Below are 20,378 nucleotides of genomic sequence, written 5' to 3'. Positions count from 1 at the left end.
ATCTTTAGAGGTCTTACAATGAGATACTTAATGATACTCATTTACCCCAAGAGAGGATATGAGGATATTCCGTGCCTTCAAATCGTATTGGACCTTCTTTTTGTCATCATCACTCCGATCGGCTATTAGCTTATCTTATGCTACACCGTTGGCAACAACTTGCAGTTGAAACCGCCTGTTGGCCACGACGTCCCACACATCCATATCCACCGATTGGATGTGAACTCTCATGCATTCATTCCAATAGTCGTAATTTTCGCCATCGAAACTAGGATCACTATTATACACCCACGTGGGCTCCTTACTAGCCATATGGATCAACTCTTCCGGTAGTTAGCCGTATGAAGATACCAAGCTCTATGATACCACTTGTTGGTCTATATGGCTAGATGGTTACCAAGCTAGAAGTGGGGGGTGTGAATAGCTTTTTAAAAGATTTTCCGAAGATTTGTTAAAAATGGATTTTAATGAAATTGACTATTGGAAATTTGCTTGAAATATCACAATCAATAAATAACCAGTAGCAAACATATGTGGAATAAGATTTTATCGAATTGAGAGATTCACGATACAAATCTTTTAACACAATCAATTATTAATAATCCTTGAACAAGGTACAAAACAATACACAATTTCAAACCAAACATATGAACAAAAATATTATGCTATCAATTCAAAAACACAATGCAAGTGTAATTGAAGAATTGAATAGACTTTGCAATCAATTGATCTAAGAAAATTATATGAAACCTGTTGGAGTAAGCCCTAATATCCAATCAAAATTGATTGGGTTTGGCTTTGTGTCATGATATTGATATAAATATATATTGTGAATATATATAATAATAAGCCATTTCTTTATTGATTTTGTTATGTTTCAAAATAATAAAGTCCCTAGAATAGATAGTTCATGTAATGGAATATTAAGTGTGACTTAATCATGAGATTACATTATCATAAAGAACGCTATTCTTAAATGTATCCGTAGTCAAAGCTTTAATATGAATAAAGGATAATAATAATAAAGCGTTGAGACTATTATGTATGTAGACTGATGACCGCATCTCATGGGTCATAGATATGAGATATTAAGTCTATACATAGGTATAAATATTAGGAGTAATATTTATACTGGATTGACCCACCGTGAGAATACTACATAGTAAGTTATGCAATTGTCATAAGATATTCTCATAGTGATAATAGTGTATATCGCTCTTAGACCTGAAACAACCATGATCCCTAGATGTGGACTCAAGTGCTTTGTTGCCATTCTAACGTTGTCTGTAAAAGAATAACCATAACGTTGGTTGATGGGTACTTGATGAAGCATGCTGAGGGACATGAGTGTCCTAGATGGGATTTGTCCCTCCTCATAAACGGGAGATATATCTTTAGGCCTCTTGATGAAATATGACTGTAAAACTGCATGGCCATGCCGACCTAAGTCAATATAAGATATTGGACTTGTTCGTTATTCAGTATATTTCGGAATCAAGGAATATAAACATTGATCTATACAAGGGTGACAATATCTATGCCTTGGGATCAATAAAGATATCGAGACTAAGGAGTAAGTGTACACATGAGTATTATCATGGAAAGGTTTCGTCAGATCACTTGACATTCTTGTCACTTGGGTAGCAATGATGTGTTTCTAGATACCGCTCATTGTTTATAATATTAAATGTTAGATTTAATATTATTGCCAACGTGACTAGAACCTAAAGGGTCACACACAAAGAACAGTCAAAAGAGAAATATATAAGTATGACTTATATAAGGGGTGCGTTTAGTAAATAACGCTAATTAGTTAGCAAAATTACTAAACTCGTTGTTGGGCTTACGGAAGCCCAATAGTGACTTCTGACTTGCAGAGCACACTAGAAGTTCTATAAATAGAACTCTAGTGCTGAAGTTTTTGGTTACACGTTTTTGGAGCAACCCTTCTTCTCTGCACTTCCCATTCATTGGCTAGCACCGAGTTTTGGAGGAGCACTGTTCGTGTGGACTTGCTAGAGGCTTTGCTGCTTGCTGCTTGCTTGGCTGTGATCGAGATTCCAGTTTCCAGTTTCCAACGTTCAGATTCCAAACTTCAAGGTAACAATCGAATCACTGATTCATGTTTGAATTTCGTAATGATCCAAGGAAAGAAAATCGAAATTCTTCTTCTTCTTCTTCTTCTTCCGCTGTGTATGATATCTTTCGATTTTCCTTCAGTGGTATCAGAGCCAATTACGAAACACTGAATCGGATTGCTTTGTTATTGCTTTATGTTTTAATATGATTAAACATTTTGAATCGGAATTAAATAATAAAGAGAATTAAAATTGGCATCGTATCATGTTTTCTGTGCATGGCTTTTCGATTTGTTTGATGTTTCAGAAACCGTTTCTGGTGAAGTAACGACATATCGATTATACATATCGACGGGAACATGATTGGAAACAAATCAAATTAGATTATCTTTTAAAATTGTTTTAAGAGATAATAATATTTTCGCAAATATTTGATTTGCTAATATTTTGATATTCTATAAGGAATTAATTTGGAATGCAAATCCATTAATAAAATAGAATATTAAGTGTTAATATTTTATTATTTAAATTTAAATATTAATTAAAATTGATTGATCAATATCATATATGTGATATATGATTTTAATACAACATCATTATATGTGATATATTGATGATATCATTCGTTCAATAGGTTTTATATAATTGATTGTGAATTTGTAGTCAACTCGTGAGATTGAGCTTCGAATACCGATTCTGGTGAAGCATCAAAGATCCAGTTGTCCATACTGAACAAACAATTGTTAAAACTATTGATGTTTGATTGTTGTATTGGGATACCTAACTATACAAGCGTTGTATTATTATGGTTGTATCATTCGATCAATTGTTTTCAAAGAGATTGTTGTGAATTTGAACAATTCGTGAGAGTGAGCTTCAATATCCGAATCTGGTGAAGCATCATAGATCCGGTTATTCATGCTGAACAAACAATCCTTGAAAATATTTATGTTTAATTAATTTATTTAATTGGAGAAAGGTAGTAAATTTAAAAGATCATGATTTTGAAAGAGTTTCAATATCAGATATGATTTTTGAATTTGGTAATAAAATATTTGCTTAATTTTAGCCCTGTAATTTGTTTTGGAAACAAATTGATTGCCTAAATAAAGCATATTTAATTATAATAATTATTGAGTGTCAATATTACTATAATTAAGTAAATAAAAAATTCTACCTTTTGGATTGTTTTTCAAAAGTTGTTTGAAAGGTAATAAACGATCCTAAATTGATAGTTAATTTGTTTTTCAAAAGTTGTTTGAAAGGTAATAAACGATCCTAAATTGATAGTTAATTTAAAAGATCATGATTTGAAATAGTTTCAATGTCATATATGATCTTTTGAAATTATTTAATCGATTTGCATGACTTTAACTTGATTTGTTTATAATTTAAAAGAATCATGATTTGAAAGAGTTTCAATATCATATATGATCTTTTGGATTTGATCATAATATTTGCCGAAACGATTTGGGTGTTCATAAACGTGTCAAGTGTTGATGCGAAATACGCAATCTAGAATATTTTGGAACACAATCTGAGATATTTTGGTATGCAATCTAATATATTTTAGTACTTGATCTGAAATATATTTTGGTACATAATATAATATATTTTGGTACTCAATGAAATATATTTTGATACATAATATGAGATATTTTTGTACTTAATATAATATATTTTTGTACTCAATATAATATATTTTGGTACTCAATTAAACCCCCAGCTAATCTGCGTAGTGTGATCATATGTCAAATTTTAATTTAATTTATTTAATTATAAGGTATAATTAATAATAATAAAAGTGTGTTTGTTATTATTATCATGTGAATGATTATGGCCCTAGTCCTTTTATTTTATTTCTTTTGGATATTAAAATACGGCCTGCGTGTCGTGCCTCTCTCTTATATCTCTATTGTACATTCTCTTCTCATCCACTCCCTCGTATGTAAAACGAGTTTCTTTCATATGTAATGTAAATAGAATGCAAAGAAGTAATAGGGCTCATGACGTTAGGATAGTCCTGGAGGTCAAGCTTGGAGAAGCAAGGTCGTTTCTAGGATTAGTTTAGATTCTCTCATTGGCTTGAGAGAGTCATAGCGTTAGGATGGCCATAATCATGTCACTTTTATTATTGTATAATCGTTATGCATGTTATGATTGGAGTGCGAATATATATGATATATAAGCCGTGGTGAGGTGAGATCAAACTTAATAAAAATCCTTCAATTCAAAATATTAAGTTTAATGCTTTCCAAAAGTTTAACACCCTTCAAGACTAATATCGAAATGTGTAGGTTTCGCCTCCGCGAGGTGCACTTTATATACTAGTAAGTTGCGGTGCGGTAATCCAATTTACCCAAGTGTTATTCTTTTGGGTTTAATTTAACTAAATTAATTTTAATAAGATTAAAATAAATTTAGAAGCAATGTTTGGGAACATCTATATGATAGATTAGAGTAAGGAGTTATTCACTCAAATGATTTGAAAGCTGTATGAGATACAATTGGAAGGAGTTCCTACCTAAATAACTGAGTTTTGAGTACAGCCCCCATTGACTTAAAGCAAGGTGAAATATGGATTTCAACCCACTAGAAAATCTTCCAACGGGATTTTCCGAAGCAAGTGTTTTGAAGGTCATTTGATTTGAGTAAAATAGTGGGAGCGTATTTAATTAAACACCTATTTAAATATGTTTTAAATCATGATACATTTATTTTATTTATTTTCTGTATTTAGAATTTCTTTAGCATATAAATTTTATTATACTGTTAAAAGTTCTTATGAAGAACAAAATTTTCAGAAAAGAGTTTCTGAATTGGTACAAAATTTAAGAATTGTTCTTAAGAATGAGAAAAACTGTATATTCTCGAGCAGTTATTTCCTAGCAACTTTCTATGTCTATATTTGAAAAACAACGCTTATTAGAAGCATTGGGTCAAATGAGTAGATATAGGATATGTCATAGTGGTAACGACGATGGAGAATGATATGATCATTCAACCTCAATGTTATAAATGGAATAGTTTAAGCCTATCAAGTAGATGTACATGGATAAGAATAAAATTCAAATTCTGTTTTTCTACCTTTGAAAGGTTAAACACGGTTGCAAAAAGGAGAAGCAATTATTTCAAAAGTTGAAAAACAAAAATTGCTCGTAGTTTTGAAAGGGTCAAAATATAAAAAAGAAGTAAGACTTCTTATTTACCCATATAGTTATAGAAAGTTAAATTTCTACTTCTTCATCATAAGTATATGATACTTGATGATTAATCTCATATTTGTTGAAATATAGAGAGTTTTAAAGAAGCAGAACATTAACTATAAGTGAAGTTCACCTACGTCTGGAATGGAAAAAATTGTTTCATTGACTATAATAGCTTATGCTTGGACTTAAACTTAACTTTATATGGAACCAAATAATTGTTATTAAATTCCATATAAAATAGAAACATTAAATCATAAATCTTGTATTGACGAGAGAAGGATTATGTAGTTGAATGATAGACAAATATTGTCCTATTGTCCTAATAATGTTTTCTATACAATGTGCTGATCAAGTAATGGATTTGAGTTCCATGATCTTGATAAGCTAGTCTATAACATATGAGAAAAGAATCAAATGAGATTTGAACCTTTTGTATATCATTGACATCACTGTTTAGTACAAACAAGTGTCATTCACATTTCCAAAATCCATGGATATGGACTATTGGACTCATTTGGTTTTATATCATTTGAAGGATGTGAGTTCCACCTTTCAAAATAGATTAGTATACCGGTAAAGGTGAAAAGGACACATAATCTATTTGAGTTGATATACATATGAGATGTATATGGAGCACTAAACATATTTGCTGGATATTTTATTTCTCTTACTTCATCTAACATTACTAATTAATAGTATATGAGAAAAGTGTATTTGACACAATTCAAGAAATCTTTGAAATTGTTCGAAGAGTTTAACAATGAAGTAAAAGAAATAGGTTTGAAAAGTATAAAGACCATATGAGTAAGTCGTGATGGTAAATGCTTGATTAATGAGTATAATTATTATTTATATCGCTTCATGTTTGACATGAATCGATCTAAAATAGTTTGGTTATAACTCATTGACTCTTGATGTTAAATTAAATTACAGTTATTCTTCACCCACTACAAGTTCCAATAGAGTAATCATAAAGACACCATATTAGATATGGAGGTAAGAGTACCTAGTTTTTGACTTTATGATAATTTGAGGTTATATGGTTTATTAGATAAACTAAACTACAAATTAAATGAATGTACATTTGTGGAGGTACCTTAAGGAAACTAAGGGATACTGATTATACATCACCTTTCATGACAATAGTCGTTTGTCTCTAGATCTGGAGTATTCCTATTAAAGGAGTATGTCTCTGCAGGAGCCAGTGGGAGTGTTGTAGAACTTGAATTAAGTCAAGTACCACAAAATACATGTATCTTTAAGAATGGAACATGAACTAATTCAACAAAGGGTTGTTGTTAAATCACCAGTTCGAGTAGCACAAGATCTAGATGAGTTTGATATGTCATATCACTATAATGAGTAACATGATTTTGTCATGGCTCAACAAGGTGTTATGATTTTCATGGTAGATGAGCCCCAAACTTACTAGAAGGTCGTAAATGGCCTGAACTTTGAGAAATGGCTAAATGCCATGGGATCTTATAAAGAATCCATGTACACAAACCATATATGGATATTGGTTAAATCATCCAAATGAGTATGACTCATGAGATGAATGTGAATTTTCTTGTAGAAAGCTGACGTGGATGGTATTATGAATACATTTAAGATGTGATTGATTGTAGAAGGTTTCATGCAACTCGTGATGCAAATCATGACGAAACTATTACATCATCATAATGCTTAAATCTAACGATCCCACTTGTCATTATTGTATAATGCAAATTCTAGGAGATGGACAACGATGTTGCATTCTTTAATTAGAATGACCTTGTATATGTATTTGACATATATGTAGGGTTTTGTTAATCCAAAGAATGCTAGAAAGGTATATATATTACAAAATTCATGTATGAATTGGAGCAAGCTTCTTGAAGTTGAATTATTTGTTTTATTAGTGAAGTTTTATGAAAAACTTTGATTAATAAAATCTTGTGCACACAAGGAGAATAGTGGGAGCATTGATATTAGTTTGGTGGAGTATGTGGATGACATACTAGTCACCAAAACAATTTATCTACACATATGAGACATGGTTAGAAAATTATTTTCAATATGTACCAAAATTGATTGTAGTGTTTGATACTAGAATACTTTCAAGAATATCCATGGATGTCTTAAAGGACTAAGGATTGTTTCTTGAACACGGAATAAAGGAACATTGTAAAGAAGTTACAATGATGCTGACTTTAATATCGGTGTACAGTATATCCAAATCGCAATTTGGAATAAATGCTATGCTTGGATATCAACTATGAAATTTGTAAAAGTACAAGCTTCAAATAGTTGTTGTTTCTATTACAGATGTCAAATATATATGATTTGGATTGTTTAGCTCATAACTGAGCGAAACCATGTGTCTCTTGCGTTGCGGATTCCATTGATCCCGTCTGAGGTGAAATTGGTTTAATCTTGCGAGCAATGAATACTTGATCTCACCAATAATCCAAATGTATACTTTGACACTTCAATTTCTTTTCGATGGAAGATCGAAAGTGGAAATTGAAAGAAGTGTAACCTACCAACATAGGAAAGAGTTCCTTATCTACTAGAATAGTATCATGCCCAGGGTGTGCTTGATGCTAACACTTGATCAATATATATTGAGTTAATATTTGATTGGCTTTTAGTGCTAGTGGGAAATTGTTGGAGTAAGCCCTAATATCCAATCAAAATTGATTGGGTTTGGCTTTGTATCATGATATTGATATAAATATATATTGTGAATATGTATAATAATAAGGAATTTCTTTATTGATTTTGTTATGTTTCAAAATAATAAAGTCCCTAGAATAGATAGTTCATGTAATGGAATATTAAGTGTGACTTAATCATGAGATTACATTATCATAAAGAACGCTATTCTTAAATGTATCCGTAGTCAAAGCTTTAATATGAATAAAGGATAATAATAAAGCGTTGAGACCATTATGTATGTAGACTGATGACCGCATCTCATGGGTCATAGATATGAGATATTAAGTATATACATAGGTATAAATATTAGGAGTAATATTTATACTGGATTGACCCACCGTGAGAATACTACATAGTAAGTTATGCAATTGTCATAAGATATTCTCACACTAATAATAGTGTATATCGCTCTTAGACCTGAAACCACTATGATCCCTAGATGTGGACTCAAGTGCTTTGTTGCCATTCTAACGTTGTCTGTAAAAGGATAACCATAACGTTGGTTGATGGGTACTTGATGAAGCATGCTGAGGGACATGAGTGTCCTAGATGGGATTTGTCCCTCCTCATAAACGGGAGATATATCTTTAGGCCTCTTGATGAAATATGACTGTAAAACTGCATGGCCATGCCGAACTAAGTCAATATAAGATATTGGACTTGTTCGTTATTCAGTATATTTCGGAATCATGGAATATAAACATTGATCTATACAAGGGGGACAATATCTATGCCTTGGGATCAATAAAGATATCAAGACAAAGGAGTAAGTGTACACATGAGTATTATCATGGAAAGGTTTCGTCAGATCACTTGACATTCTTGTCACTTGGGTAGCAATGATGTGTTGCTAGATACCGCTCATTGTTTATAATATTAAATGTTAGATTTAATATTATTGCCAACGTGACTAGAACCTAAAGGGTCACACACAAAGAACAGTCAAAAGAGAAATATATAAGTATGACTTATATAAGGGGTGCGTTTAGTAAATAACGCTAATTAGTTAGCAAAATTACTAAACTCGTTGTTGGGCTTACGGAAGCCCAATAGTGACTTCTGACTTGCAGAGCACACTAGAAGTTCTATAAATAGAACTCTAGTGCTGAAGTTTTTGGTTACACGTTTTTGGAGCAACCCTTCTTCTCTGCACTTCCCATTCATTGGCTAGCACCGAGTTTTGGAGGAGCACTGTTCGTGTGGACTTGCTAGAGGCTTTGCTGCTTGCTGCTTGCTTGGCTGTGATCGAGATTCCAGTTTCCAGTTTCCAACGTTCAGATTCCAAACTTCGAGGTAACAATCGAATCACTGATTCATGTTGGAATTTCGTAATGATCCAAGGAAAGAAAATCAAAATTCTTCTTCTTCTTCTTCTTCCGCTGTGTATGATATCTTTCGATTTTCCTTCAAAACCTAACTCAATGAATTAGGTCAATTTTCAATGAAAAGCTACTTAGATCAATACTAGCAATTAACCTATCAATTATTCAATTAATCACAAGCAATATTGAAAAGTAAAAAGGATAGGGAAAGAGAGAATACTGGTGGTTATAGTAGTTCACCCTATTTCGTCATAGCTTAGGGCTACCTCTACTCTACTTCATGAAGTACGCCTTCACCAAGGTCATCCACTATGTAACAAATGTTGATTACAATGTTTACAAGAGTTCCTTCAAATTAAAGCCCTAATTCTTCAACGCCTATGTAAACTACTCCCCCAAACTTCAAGTACCCCTTGAATTTGGTGCTTCTTGAATCTTCGGATCCTTGAATTACCTGTGCACTCCTTCGAACTCTTCACTCGAGTCTTTAATGCTACGTCCGGTAAACAAACACCCTTCGACTTCAAGAACGGTTAGAAAGACCCCCAAGTCATTTGGAGTTGGAATGAGATTATTCACTTCCTTTGAAGACTTGATTAAGCCCAATCAATCTTCTTGAGAGAACCAACTTACAATCCCTACTAGCACCCGAGAGAATCTATACACTCAAAGAACAAAGTGATTCCAAGAAAAAGTGTTTAATCTTGAAGAATATATCAACAATGAGTTTTTGAGACCTAGAGAGAATAGTTGCAAATGATTCATTTACCTTGGGTTATGAGGTAGTGAATATTTATAGAAAAGGGTGGCAAGAGCAAGATTTTGACCGAAAACAACATTTTTAATCGATTCAATTAATGTCTGAATTGATTCAGACAATTAAGAGACAAGGTAGATGAGTTTATGAAGATTGAATAGATTCAAACAGGATTTGAATAGATTCAAAAATCCTAGGATGAAGATTGATACGCATCAGACAGAATTTGAATAGATTCAAAAATCCTCGGATGAAGATTGATACTATTCAAATTAATTTGAATCTATTCAACCAGAGTCAGAGAGGAATTTGAATCTTTTCAATTAATTTGAATCTATTCAACTAGAGTCAGAGAGGAATTTGAATCGATTCAAATTAATTTGAATCTATTCACTGTGATGCTAGTCATAAAAATTTGAATAGATTCAACCAAAGTCAGAGAGGTGATTAAATAGATTCAAAATAATTTGAATATATTCACTGAGTAGCTAGTCATGAAAATTTGAATAGATTCAAGCAAAGTCAAAGAGGTTTGTGAATCAATTCAAATTAATTTGAATCGATTCAATCATCACAAAGAAGAACACAAACACACAAAAATGAAGTTTGCTAAACAAGACACTGGACAAGACAACAAGGGAATACAAGACACAATGAGAGAAGGTTTGACTCGATTCAAAAGGAGTGACACAAGGAAAATGGACAAAAGGAATGGACAAAAGGAATTCTAGATCTGAATCAATGAATCATGAATCGAACCAAGCAATTCATGACACCACACGAGACATCAAAGAATTACATGACACTATGAGATAAGATTTGCTAGGGTGCTTTAACAAGTTTCTAAGCTCAAGCTAATCAACATAAAAGAACATCATCAAATAAACCTAGCTATCTTAGACATCATCAAAACATAAATTAAAGCAATAAGCAATATTATCTTCACAAATTACTTCAAAAACCCCCTAAAATTTCTATGTTTCGTGTAACACCCATACTAGACGTATCTAGAAAGTTTAGCATGAGCGTTATCTTTAGTATTGGATACATTAAAATTTACAACAATAAAATTTCCGAATGAATAATATATGCAACAAGTCACGTTCGTATAAGTATTAATACAATACATCTCGTCCATACATAGAAATACATCTTTGATGACCATAACATCCTGCAGCGGTACGAACGAACCCTTGATGAAACATCCATCCAGCTACGAACTTGCATAATCATCCTGCTTATCTAAAACAAATAAGGATTGGGATGAGACATAATGTCTCAGTGAGTTCCCCTAAATCCTAGGCTATAGGTAACCTCGGGGAAACCTACGGTCACCACGTGTCTACAATACAACCTGACGATTGATTATACGTGTGTGGTCATGCTTTCCTAGACGGTAGTGCATACTAGACCCGTCATAGGTTCATCTTACTTGTCATAAGTCTTTATATCATCATACGTGTCATGGCGGTTAAGGGATCCTAGAGCCGCAACCTCATGATATGATATACGCATCAAGACTTAACATACATAATCATGACACGGTCCTAAACCGGACGATTAGGGAAACCTAAGGTCGTCATCGGTATAACATTCATAACATACTCTAATGCACTTGTGCATAGCTAACATCATATCATAACATAATCATGTCATACATAGTCATAATCGTTCATACATTCATTATGATAGCGTTGAACAAACATTTGAAGGTGAGAAAAACACAAGAAGGGGGGTTGAATTGTGTTTTTGAAAAATTCTTCGTTCCTCCTAAAAACTGAACACACTGGTCAGAAGCTAAGTGAGACAGCTTCTGAAGTGGTAATCAGAATCTAAATGCAGCGGAATAAAACAGAGAGAGAGAAGAAGAACGACACAAAGCAATTATACTGGTTCCTTCCATAATCCGGAAGTAGTCCAGTCCCCCTTGCACTTCCAAGGAGATTTCACTAAGAGTAATATCTGATTACAATTGCTCAAGCACACCTGCAAGAGACTTCCTTTGCTCAAGCACACTTTGCAAGAGTCTTCCTTTGCTCAAGAACACAATCAAGAGACTTCCCTGCTCAAGCACAACTGCAAGAGACTTCTAACTAAACAAAATTACACAGAAAATTGTTTAAGGTTGAACACTTGATATACAATCAGAGGTGCTCACAATACAAATCAGATACAGACTCAATAACTTAAGAATTTCTAAGATGAAACTTTGAGACACAGAAATTCTAAGTGAATGCAGAACAATTTCAGCAGAGGTTTGGCACTTGTAAAAATGTTGTGAGTCTTTCGTTCAGCATTGCCAATTCTCTAAGTCTTCACTCCTTTATATAGATGTGTGAAAGAGACGTTGTGAAATTGCCAGCACATCAAAGAGTCGTTGTTGAAGCTTGATATTTCACCAATGATCTTTTGCCTGATTTGGTTATTGTCCTATGAAGAACCAATTTGAAATCCATTCCTTATCCAAAGGAACATCTATGCAGGCGAAGCCGTATTCTGGAGCTGTTTTCTTGTCTTGTAGCGTGGACACAAAACAGAGTAGTGGAGAAGGTGGTTGTACAGTTCGTACAGAGTACAATGTCAACGCTTTCGTCCAAAATTGCAAGCACATGTCTTCAAACACCTTTGAAATGACCGTTGCAAAATTCCACTGATCTTTTGTTGTCCTTTGATGAATTTCGATTCATGACACAACTCTTGAATCCATGAATTTATCAAATTCAGTTGATCTTCAGCTTCTGGTGAAATGGCTTCTGATGAGGTAGCTTCTGATAAAGCAGCTTCTGATGATGCAGCTTCTGATAACGTAGTTTCTGATGATGCAACTTCTGGACCTCTTGTCTTCAGGAGCACTATTCTTCAGGAGCACTTTACTAACTTCAGGAGCGACTTTACTTCAGGAGCGCTTATTCTCTTCAGGAGCAGGTTGCCTTCAGGAGCGTCTAAGCTTCAATTTTGTTGATCCTTTTTGCTCTTTATTTGCTCATTCAGAACAAATAAATGATGTAACTTTTTAATTATGGTCCTGTACACTTGAACAAATATTAGCTAGTCCAATTTACAATTTTTAATACCTTGTTATCATCAAAACTCCTTAAGGTTCATTGTTAAACACATTTTGTTCCAACAACATTCATTGTCTTGATTCATTTCACGGAGAGCCCCGGGGTGGAGTAGCCCCTAGTACAATCACATACCTCCCTCAGTGACGTGCGGGTCCCTTACGGCTTAACCATCCCCATTGGAGAACCTCTTGCATCCAACCTTGGAAGGAATACAAAAGACACGACACCTACACTCAGTGACATGCGGGCCCCCCTTGTGGAGCTTATCCAGTTTCTCATGCCACCTACAACATTCATTAATGCATAGTCTTAATATTTCATGAAAGGTTTCTAACCTATACATGCATACTCGTTTACCTCGGATTCGGGGTCGAACCGATTAATGGTAAACTACCTACTTGTTCATTCATGTTCGTACTTAATCATTGTGGAGAGATGAACTTATCATTCCATGACTTATCATGCGTGTATACTCTTACATAATCATATGCGAAGGGAATACACTTCGCGACTTACTTACATAGGCATTCCTATTCCTATACTTGTCATATTTCGGAATTCAGGCTATCTTTCTAGTTCTCAACAACTATGCCGAGGCTCTACATTCATTCCCTTCCTTAATTCATTGTTACCCAAGTAAATCGGCTTAAACTCTCTTGAGCCACTCTTGCCATTCATGCTAAGATTTCCACGATTTTCTTTTCAAGAATCATTTGATGTTATGTGCATTGCCTAGATGTTGTTTTGGGGTTATAAAGTTGTAAAACGATAAAAGAAAAGCTTCGGAATGCACCACCGACCCCACAAAGAGCCAACAGCCAAAAAGCATGCTGGCCCAACCAGAGGGTTTCGCTATCAGCGACCCTTGGGCGAGTTTCTTCGGGTCTGTGGTGCTGATTTTGCAATTTTGACCCAAAACTCGTCAAATTCGATCCTGTAATGCACCATAATCTCCCAGCAACATATATTGACTTTAAATAACATATTTCATGGAAATCTAACATGTAATCGACAAGAATTGATCAAAGGGACATTAGGGTTCTAAACCCCTTGTCATACCCCAAATTTTGACCACTTTGCTTTGTTTTTACCTATTTTTGTCCGTATTTTAAAACGGCTCAATTTCTCTTCTTTTCGCTTTAACGAGTTAAAACCTTTCTCAGTCGTTGTCTAATCATTCAAAGTCTGTGATATTGCAAGTAAAATTTTGTCCAGTTGAAATTGCTTTATTTGTCTTTTCAGACATTTTAAATTTTTACGCGTGCTTTTAAAATATCTAAAGTCTTTTATTCATTTCTTTTTATAAATAAACCTTTTTAGGTAATTTCCTTTTTGTCCGCATGACTAAACTGTTTAAAAAGTTTTGTTCGTGTTTTAAAAACACCGCGAGTCTTAGTCGTCTCAGTCGAAGTTTCAACATCTTTAAATTTTATTACTCTTTTATCACTTTTATTTTATTTTACAATTCTATTCTATTTTATTTTCATTTTTACTATTTATTCTTTTTGCTTTTAATGTCATTTTTATTTTGTTTTTATCAACAATTTGTTTTGTCTTAAGTCCACTTGTTACATTGTTATTGGTCCAAAGAGCATCCAAAGCATTTTCTTTCTCTCCAAGTTTCATTAAGGGCAGTCTTGTCTTTTGTCCATTCATTCCATTTAACCTAGTTGGTCCCTATATATAGACCCCCAATCATTGGTGAAAGGGAGGCTGGCACTGATTTACACAAACACCATTCCAAAAGCTGCAGCCCAAATGAAGGATCAAAACCCCTTTTCTCAAACATTCACGTGAATACTCAAGAACAATACAATTCTCCAGCAAAGCTTCTTCCATTAAAATTACCAAATCCTCTTCATTCATGACCGATTCCTTCAACCCTAACACAAACAACAAACATCACCACAACAGTTACAATTCGTGAATCAAGATTCCATCTCAAACAAAAATCTTCATCATCATTATCCATCCACGAAAACACCAATCCCACACATAATAACCATTTTCGGTTCACACACTAGCAATTTAGGATCTCTGCACAAAATCAATTCAAGACCACAACAACAATTTCCCCAACCATTTTCGGATTCAATTTCTTCACACCAACAGTGGTGCAAACACAAACCATAACAACAACACAACCAAATCCTTCTGCTTGCAAGCTCGAGATTACGCTCAAAATCATCAGCTATGAACAACAACATACGGCAAGCAACCGACCCAACTCAACCACAAGCAACTGAATCCGAAACAAGGAAAGAAGAAGAAGCAGATCAGATCCGAATTCAAAGGGAGAAGGTACTAGTAGCAAAACCGGTTCAAGAAGCAAAGTAGCAGAAGCAAACCGTCCCCAATCCATTCAACAAACAGCAACATACGCAAGCGCTAAGTCCGAATCAGAACCGGCACCGGCTTGTAGCAGTTCGAAGTAAAATCCAAAGAAGGAAGGGTAAGATTCTTGACCATTCTTGTTGCTTTCGAATTCAATCTTCTTTCGTAGATCTACATGAAGCTGTGTTTGCTTTGAAATTTTGTTTTGCGAATTAGAAGGAAGGAGTTGTGTTTGCGTTTGAAGTTATTGTTCTTTCATTAACATGAAGTTTTGTTTCATAGTGAGAGAAGAGAGAGCTTTTATTCGTTTTGAAATTTTTTGAGAGAAGTTCCAAGGCGGCACTGGTTTTGAACGAGAGAGAAGAGAGTTCTTACTTTATGAAAAGAAGCTTTTGTTTTTTAAAAAAAAATGGAAGAAAATAGCAAGCTGGGAACATATGTATCTTCTGCAATTTTTAACCCGTTTTAATGTATCCATAACCTTAATCCAACTTTTTTCTGACCCGCTCCATACCCAAACATCAACCCAGCCCGTTTCCAAAATCTGTTAAGCCCAACTTGCTTGTTTGTTCACTGTATGATATATAAACCCCCTGTTTTACTTCCTACACCTCCCCTGTTTACTTCAAAAATATTTTTCTTGCATTTTCATTCGCTGCTTCTGTTTTACATGTTAATCTTGGTTGTGCTTATATGCATTTTAGATCAAATTGTTTTAATATCATGCATTGTTTTGTTACATACTTTGTTAAATTCTAGTTATGCTTTCATGAATTTTAGTTCAACTTATTTTCTTATATCATGCATTTGTTTTATTACATGTTTGTTCATCGATGTAATTTTCATCATATGCATTGTAACCTATGTAGGCTTTTAAACAAAAATCATTTCATGCATATTTTATTTAGTCTTGTTTTATTTGGCATGTATGTTTATTTTCTTGCGTTTGTAAGCTTTTAAACAAAAAAATCATCTCATGCATTTTAAATCAAATAATTCTCATATCATGCATTATTATATAGTTTGTTCAATTTTAACTATGCTTACATTGGGTTTCAAATGATTTATCATGTATCAACCTAATTTTTATCATATGCATTGTAGCCTATGGAGGCCTTTAAACAAAAACCATTTCATGCATTTTAAATGTTTTTTATTCCACGACATCTTTTGTTAATTTTGCTTTAACATTTCAATTTCCACTTCATGCATTTTTCTTCAAATAATATTATCCCATCCATTTTAAAGCTTTATTTTCTATGCCTTATTTTATTCTTCGTTCTTTGCTTTAAAATTTCTATCTCATGCATTTTTAATATCTTGTTCATTTTCTCACATGTGCATCTTGCTTTAATTCATGCTTTGCTAGAATTTTCTCAACATTATTGCATTTCATTTTCGTACATGATGCCTTTAATTTTCTCTATATCTCATTTAATCATGTTTGCTTTAATTTTTGGTTCCTATTCATTTGTTTCCTATTGCAAAGCCCCATAATTTTTAGTGTGTATAATTAGGGGAAGGATGTAATTTGTTGTGGGCTTTGCATTTAGGAATGGTATGTAATAGCTTAGTAATTGCACACACCGACACTAGCACCGACACTATACCATTTTATTCGTGCTTGCTTTACTTTTTGCATCGTTACGTTAACTTTCCGTTAGTTAGAAAAATCACTTTTATCTCAAAATTCGAATAAGTGAAAGTCAAATTATTTTTCTTAATAAACCTTGGATCCAAATCCAAGTTGTTTTCCCTTTATTTTCTTAATCAAATTCCTAATTGAACTTTAAATCAAACTTAGACTACCTTTCACAAATAAAATGAAACAACCTCACTTCCATTTCATTCTTCTATACCTTTGAGGTCTCGCAACCCTTCTCAAAATCATTTTCAAAAAATAATTAAAATCAACCCAACCCAACCCACAAAAAATATTTTTTAGAGTGAACTACGGTGGTTTTGATCCCTTTTAAGGGTACGTAGGCAGAGGCTTTATTCCTTTCAAATCGATCAAATAAAAATAACCAAAACTCCAACTTCTTCTCCCTCCATTCTTTCACTTCAACTTTAAACAATAAATTTTCAAATAAAAATAAAGTTAGAAAGAGGTTCTCACGGAGTACCGTGAACGACGCGGGTGCCTAACACCTTCCCGAATCGTAACCAACCCCCGGATCCAAAAAGGGTTTTTCAATCTCTTTTTCCCTTCCCAAGAATAAAATCGAGCAAGTCCGGTAGATTGAAGGTTCAAGTCCAATCAATGGCTTGACACCCGAAAATCTTGGTCTACAAAAATGGCGACTCCGCTGGGGGTCCTACGCGGGTTAAGCCCACCTTTCTTTCTTTATTTCTTATGCTTTATCATTTGTATATACTTTGTAAGTATTTATACGGGAGTGGTGAGATAAGCTCTATACCCGGGCTTGAGTGAACTTAAGATAGGATCGGGTATAATCATAGTATCCATGCCAAGAGTACTCTTCGGCATTGGTACATGTGATAACCCACTCAATGGAGGGACCTTGGAGGTATACCGTTGTTGTCGCGAGTACTCGCGTATGGCATGACACTTTCAAGGGACCGTCGAAGTTGAGAACCTTTAGTCACCTTTAACCCATCTTGGCCTTTTAGGACGTAGTGCGGTGGCTAGTCGAGAGTACTCTCGTATTGGTCGTCACGCGATACTACACCCAAACGAGACTAACCGATGAATATTGTTGGAACGAGAGTACTCTCGTCGCCTAACAAATATTCGGACGTGGTTGAAAACTTTGGGAACCTTGGTAGAACCCTTGTTACAAGTGCAAATGGAAACCTTTAGTCCTTACCAAATGGCGTTGTTATCCTTAAGCTCCAACATTGTATACCTTAAATCTCATCATGTTTTCTCAGCATCATCACACATTCATGCATTCATCCATAAACATTTTTTCCCATTCATAAAACTATCAAAGGATTTAGCCAAGATTTTTGTAAACATCAAAGGAATGGGCCTTGTAAGAATGAATACCAAGCAGTACAACTTCAAAAATCTTACCAAAGCTTTTGCTTTTGATTAAGAACCTCATCCTTGGGTTCGTTCTTACATTTTGAAAAGGGAACCTATTGCAATATCTTTACAAATCTTCAAAATGAAATCATGTTCACCTGCAATGTTTACAATTTACCTTGATAAATCCTTCGATAACAAAAAATTGTACTTTTTTTTTTGCATAAACATATCATGCATCATGTTGCATTCATAGTTTCTAGTCTGTGTCTCATACTTTATCTCTATGTACAAAAGGAATCTGTCAGTAAAGTGGTCAGATGTCTTCATCCAAGTTCGGCTCGCACATGCAAACACTCATGCAAACACAAAAGATTGATCAGCTTGAGCAAGAGGTCCATGAGCTTCGTGGAGAGGTAACAACACTTCGGTTTGAGGTAGAGAAGTTAACTAGCTTAGTATCTTCGTTGATGGCTGCAAAGGATCCACTGCTTGTTCAACAAAAGTCTCAACCATTATATCAGCCAAGGAGCATGAAACGACCTCGACAACAGGTTCCTCAACAGCCTCAGCCGCTTACTACTCAGAATCAGGCTCCTCAGCCGTTTACTTCCCAGAACTGGGCTCCTCATCAACTTATTCTTCAAAATCAGGCTCGGAAAGCATCGCAGTTTGACCTAATTCCTATCAAATATGCAACTTTGCTTCCCATCTTGCCTAAGAAGAAACTTGGTCAAACCAGGCCACTTCATCAGGTGCCAAATCCGCTGCCATCTTGGTATTGCCCTGAGCTCAAATGTGATTTTCATCAAGGGGCACCAGGTCATGACGCTGAGCAGTGTTACGCTTTGAAGGAAGAAGTTCAGGAATTGATTGAAAATAACACCGGTTTCTTCAAAGACCCGGATATAAAAGTGCTACTTCAGCAACAACATCTGGATTCTCACTCTGTTGACGCTGTTAGGCCCATCAATGATGTTCAAAATCCAGGTTATCAACCCCAGTTTCAGCAATATCAACAACAGGCTCGACAACGGATTTCAAGGAAACAGATTGACCCTATTCCCATGACGTATGCAGAGTTGTTTCCAAAGTTGCTTGAAAGGAATTTGGTCTCTCCCAAGGCACCTCTGCCAATGCCAGCAAAATTGTCAGCCCGGCATAGGCCCGACCTCTTTTGTGCTTTCCATCAAGGGGCACCCGGTCATGATATTGAGCACTGTTGTGCGTTGCAGAAGATAGTTCAGAAGTTGATCCAGAAAAATCTCATACCTTTTGAAGAGTTTGAATTGGAATATGCAAGTTAATCCGCTATCGGATCTTGGAACCTGATGTTGATGCATTGAATGTTTAGCCGCAATTGGGTCTTTGCTGATGTTTCTTTCTACTACTCATCTGTTTAATTAATATGTTTGTTTGTTGCTTTATGTTTTTCAAAAAAAAATCCTTTCGTCCTACCCGAGACGAAAGTGAACTTGTTTAGGGCTTTTTGCTTTATGTATTTTCATCATTAATTAAAAAGTCGCTTTGATCCCGACTTTGTTTTTATTGTGCTTTTTCTGGAAAAATGGTAATACAAAAAAACCAAAAATTATTTTTCTTTAAATCATTTTCACATATCTGCATAATCATAATGTTTATATCAATAATCAAATCATGCATTAATAAACCCGTTGAACACTTTAGCCCGGTACTCTCTCTCGACTTTGAGTTCTCTGTGTCTGAGGCTGAAAAAGGGATCATGAAGAAGTTTCCAATAAGATTTATCGCCTACTGGGGCATCTTGGCCATTGAAGCTACAAATATCAAGAAAGATTGTTCTGAAGAGGACTTTCATAGGCAAAGACTGGCACGAGACGTTTCCATCTGCCTCGCAAGAATATTGTACTTCAAGTGCACACTTTAGCAGGGGCAGCCCCCC

The 20,378-nt window shown here is 34.6% G+C and overlaps 1 protein-coding gene across 1 annotated transcript; it reads left to right on the top strand.

Annotated features, from left to right (window-relative positions):
- The first annotated feature begins 14,856 nt into the window (after positions 1 to 14,856).
- LOC146916223 (uncharacterized) lies at positions 14,857 to 20,005 on the top strand. The gene is made up of 2 exons (XM_085718343.1): positions 14,857 to 15,583; positions 18,755 to 20,005. The coding sequence occupies exon 2, from the start codon at positions 18,778 to 18,780 to the stop codon at positions 19,762 to 19,764; it is 987 nt and encodes a 328-aa protein (XP_085574469.1). The 5' UTR covers positions 14,857 to 15,583; positions 18,755 to 18,777; the 3' UTR covers positions 19,765 to 20,005.
- The last annotated feature ends 373 nt before the right edge of the window (positions 20,006 to 20,378 follow it).

This window comes from Medicago sativa, chromosome 6 (genome assembly GCF_051527215.1).
Source record: "Medicago sativa cultivar Bolivia chromosome 6, Bolivia_mono, whole genome shotgun sequence".
NCBI lineage: Eukaryota > Viridiplantae > Streptophyta > Magnoliopsida > Fabales > Fabaceae > Medicago > Medicago sativa.
This window is presented reverse-complemented; position numbering and strand designations above follow the sequence as displayed.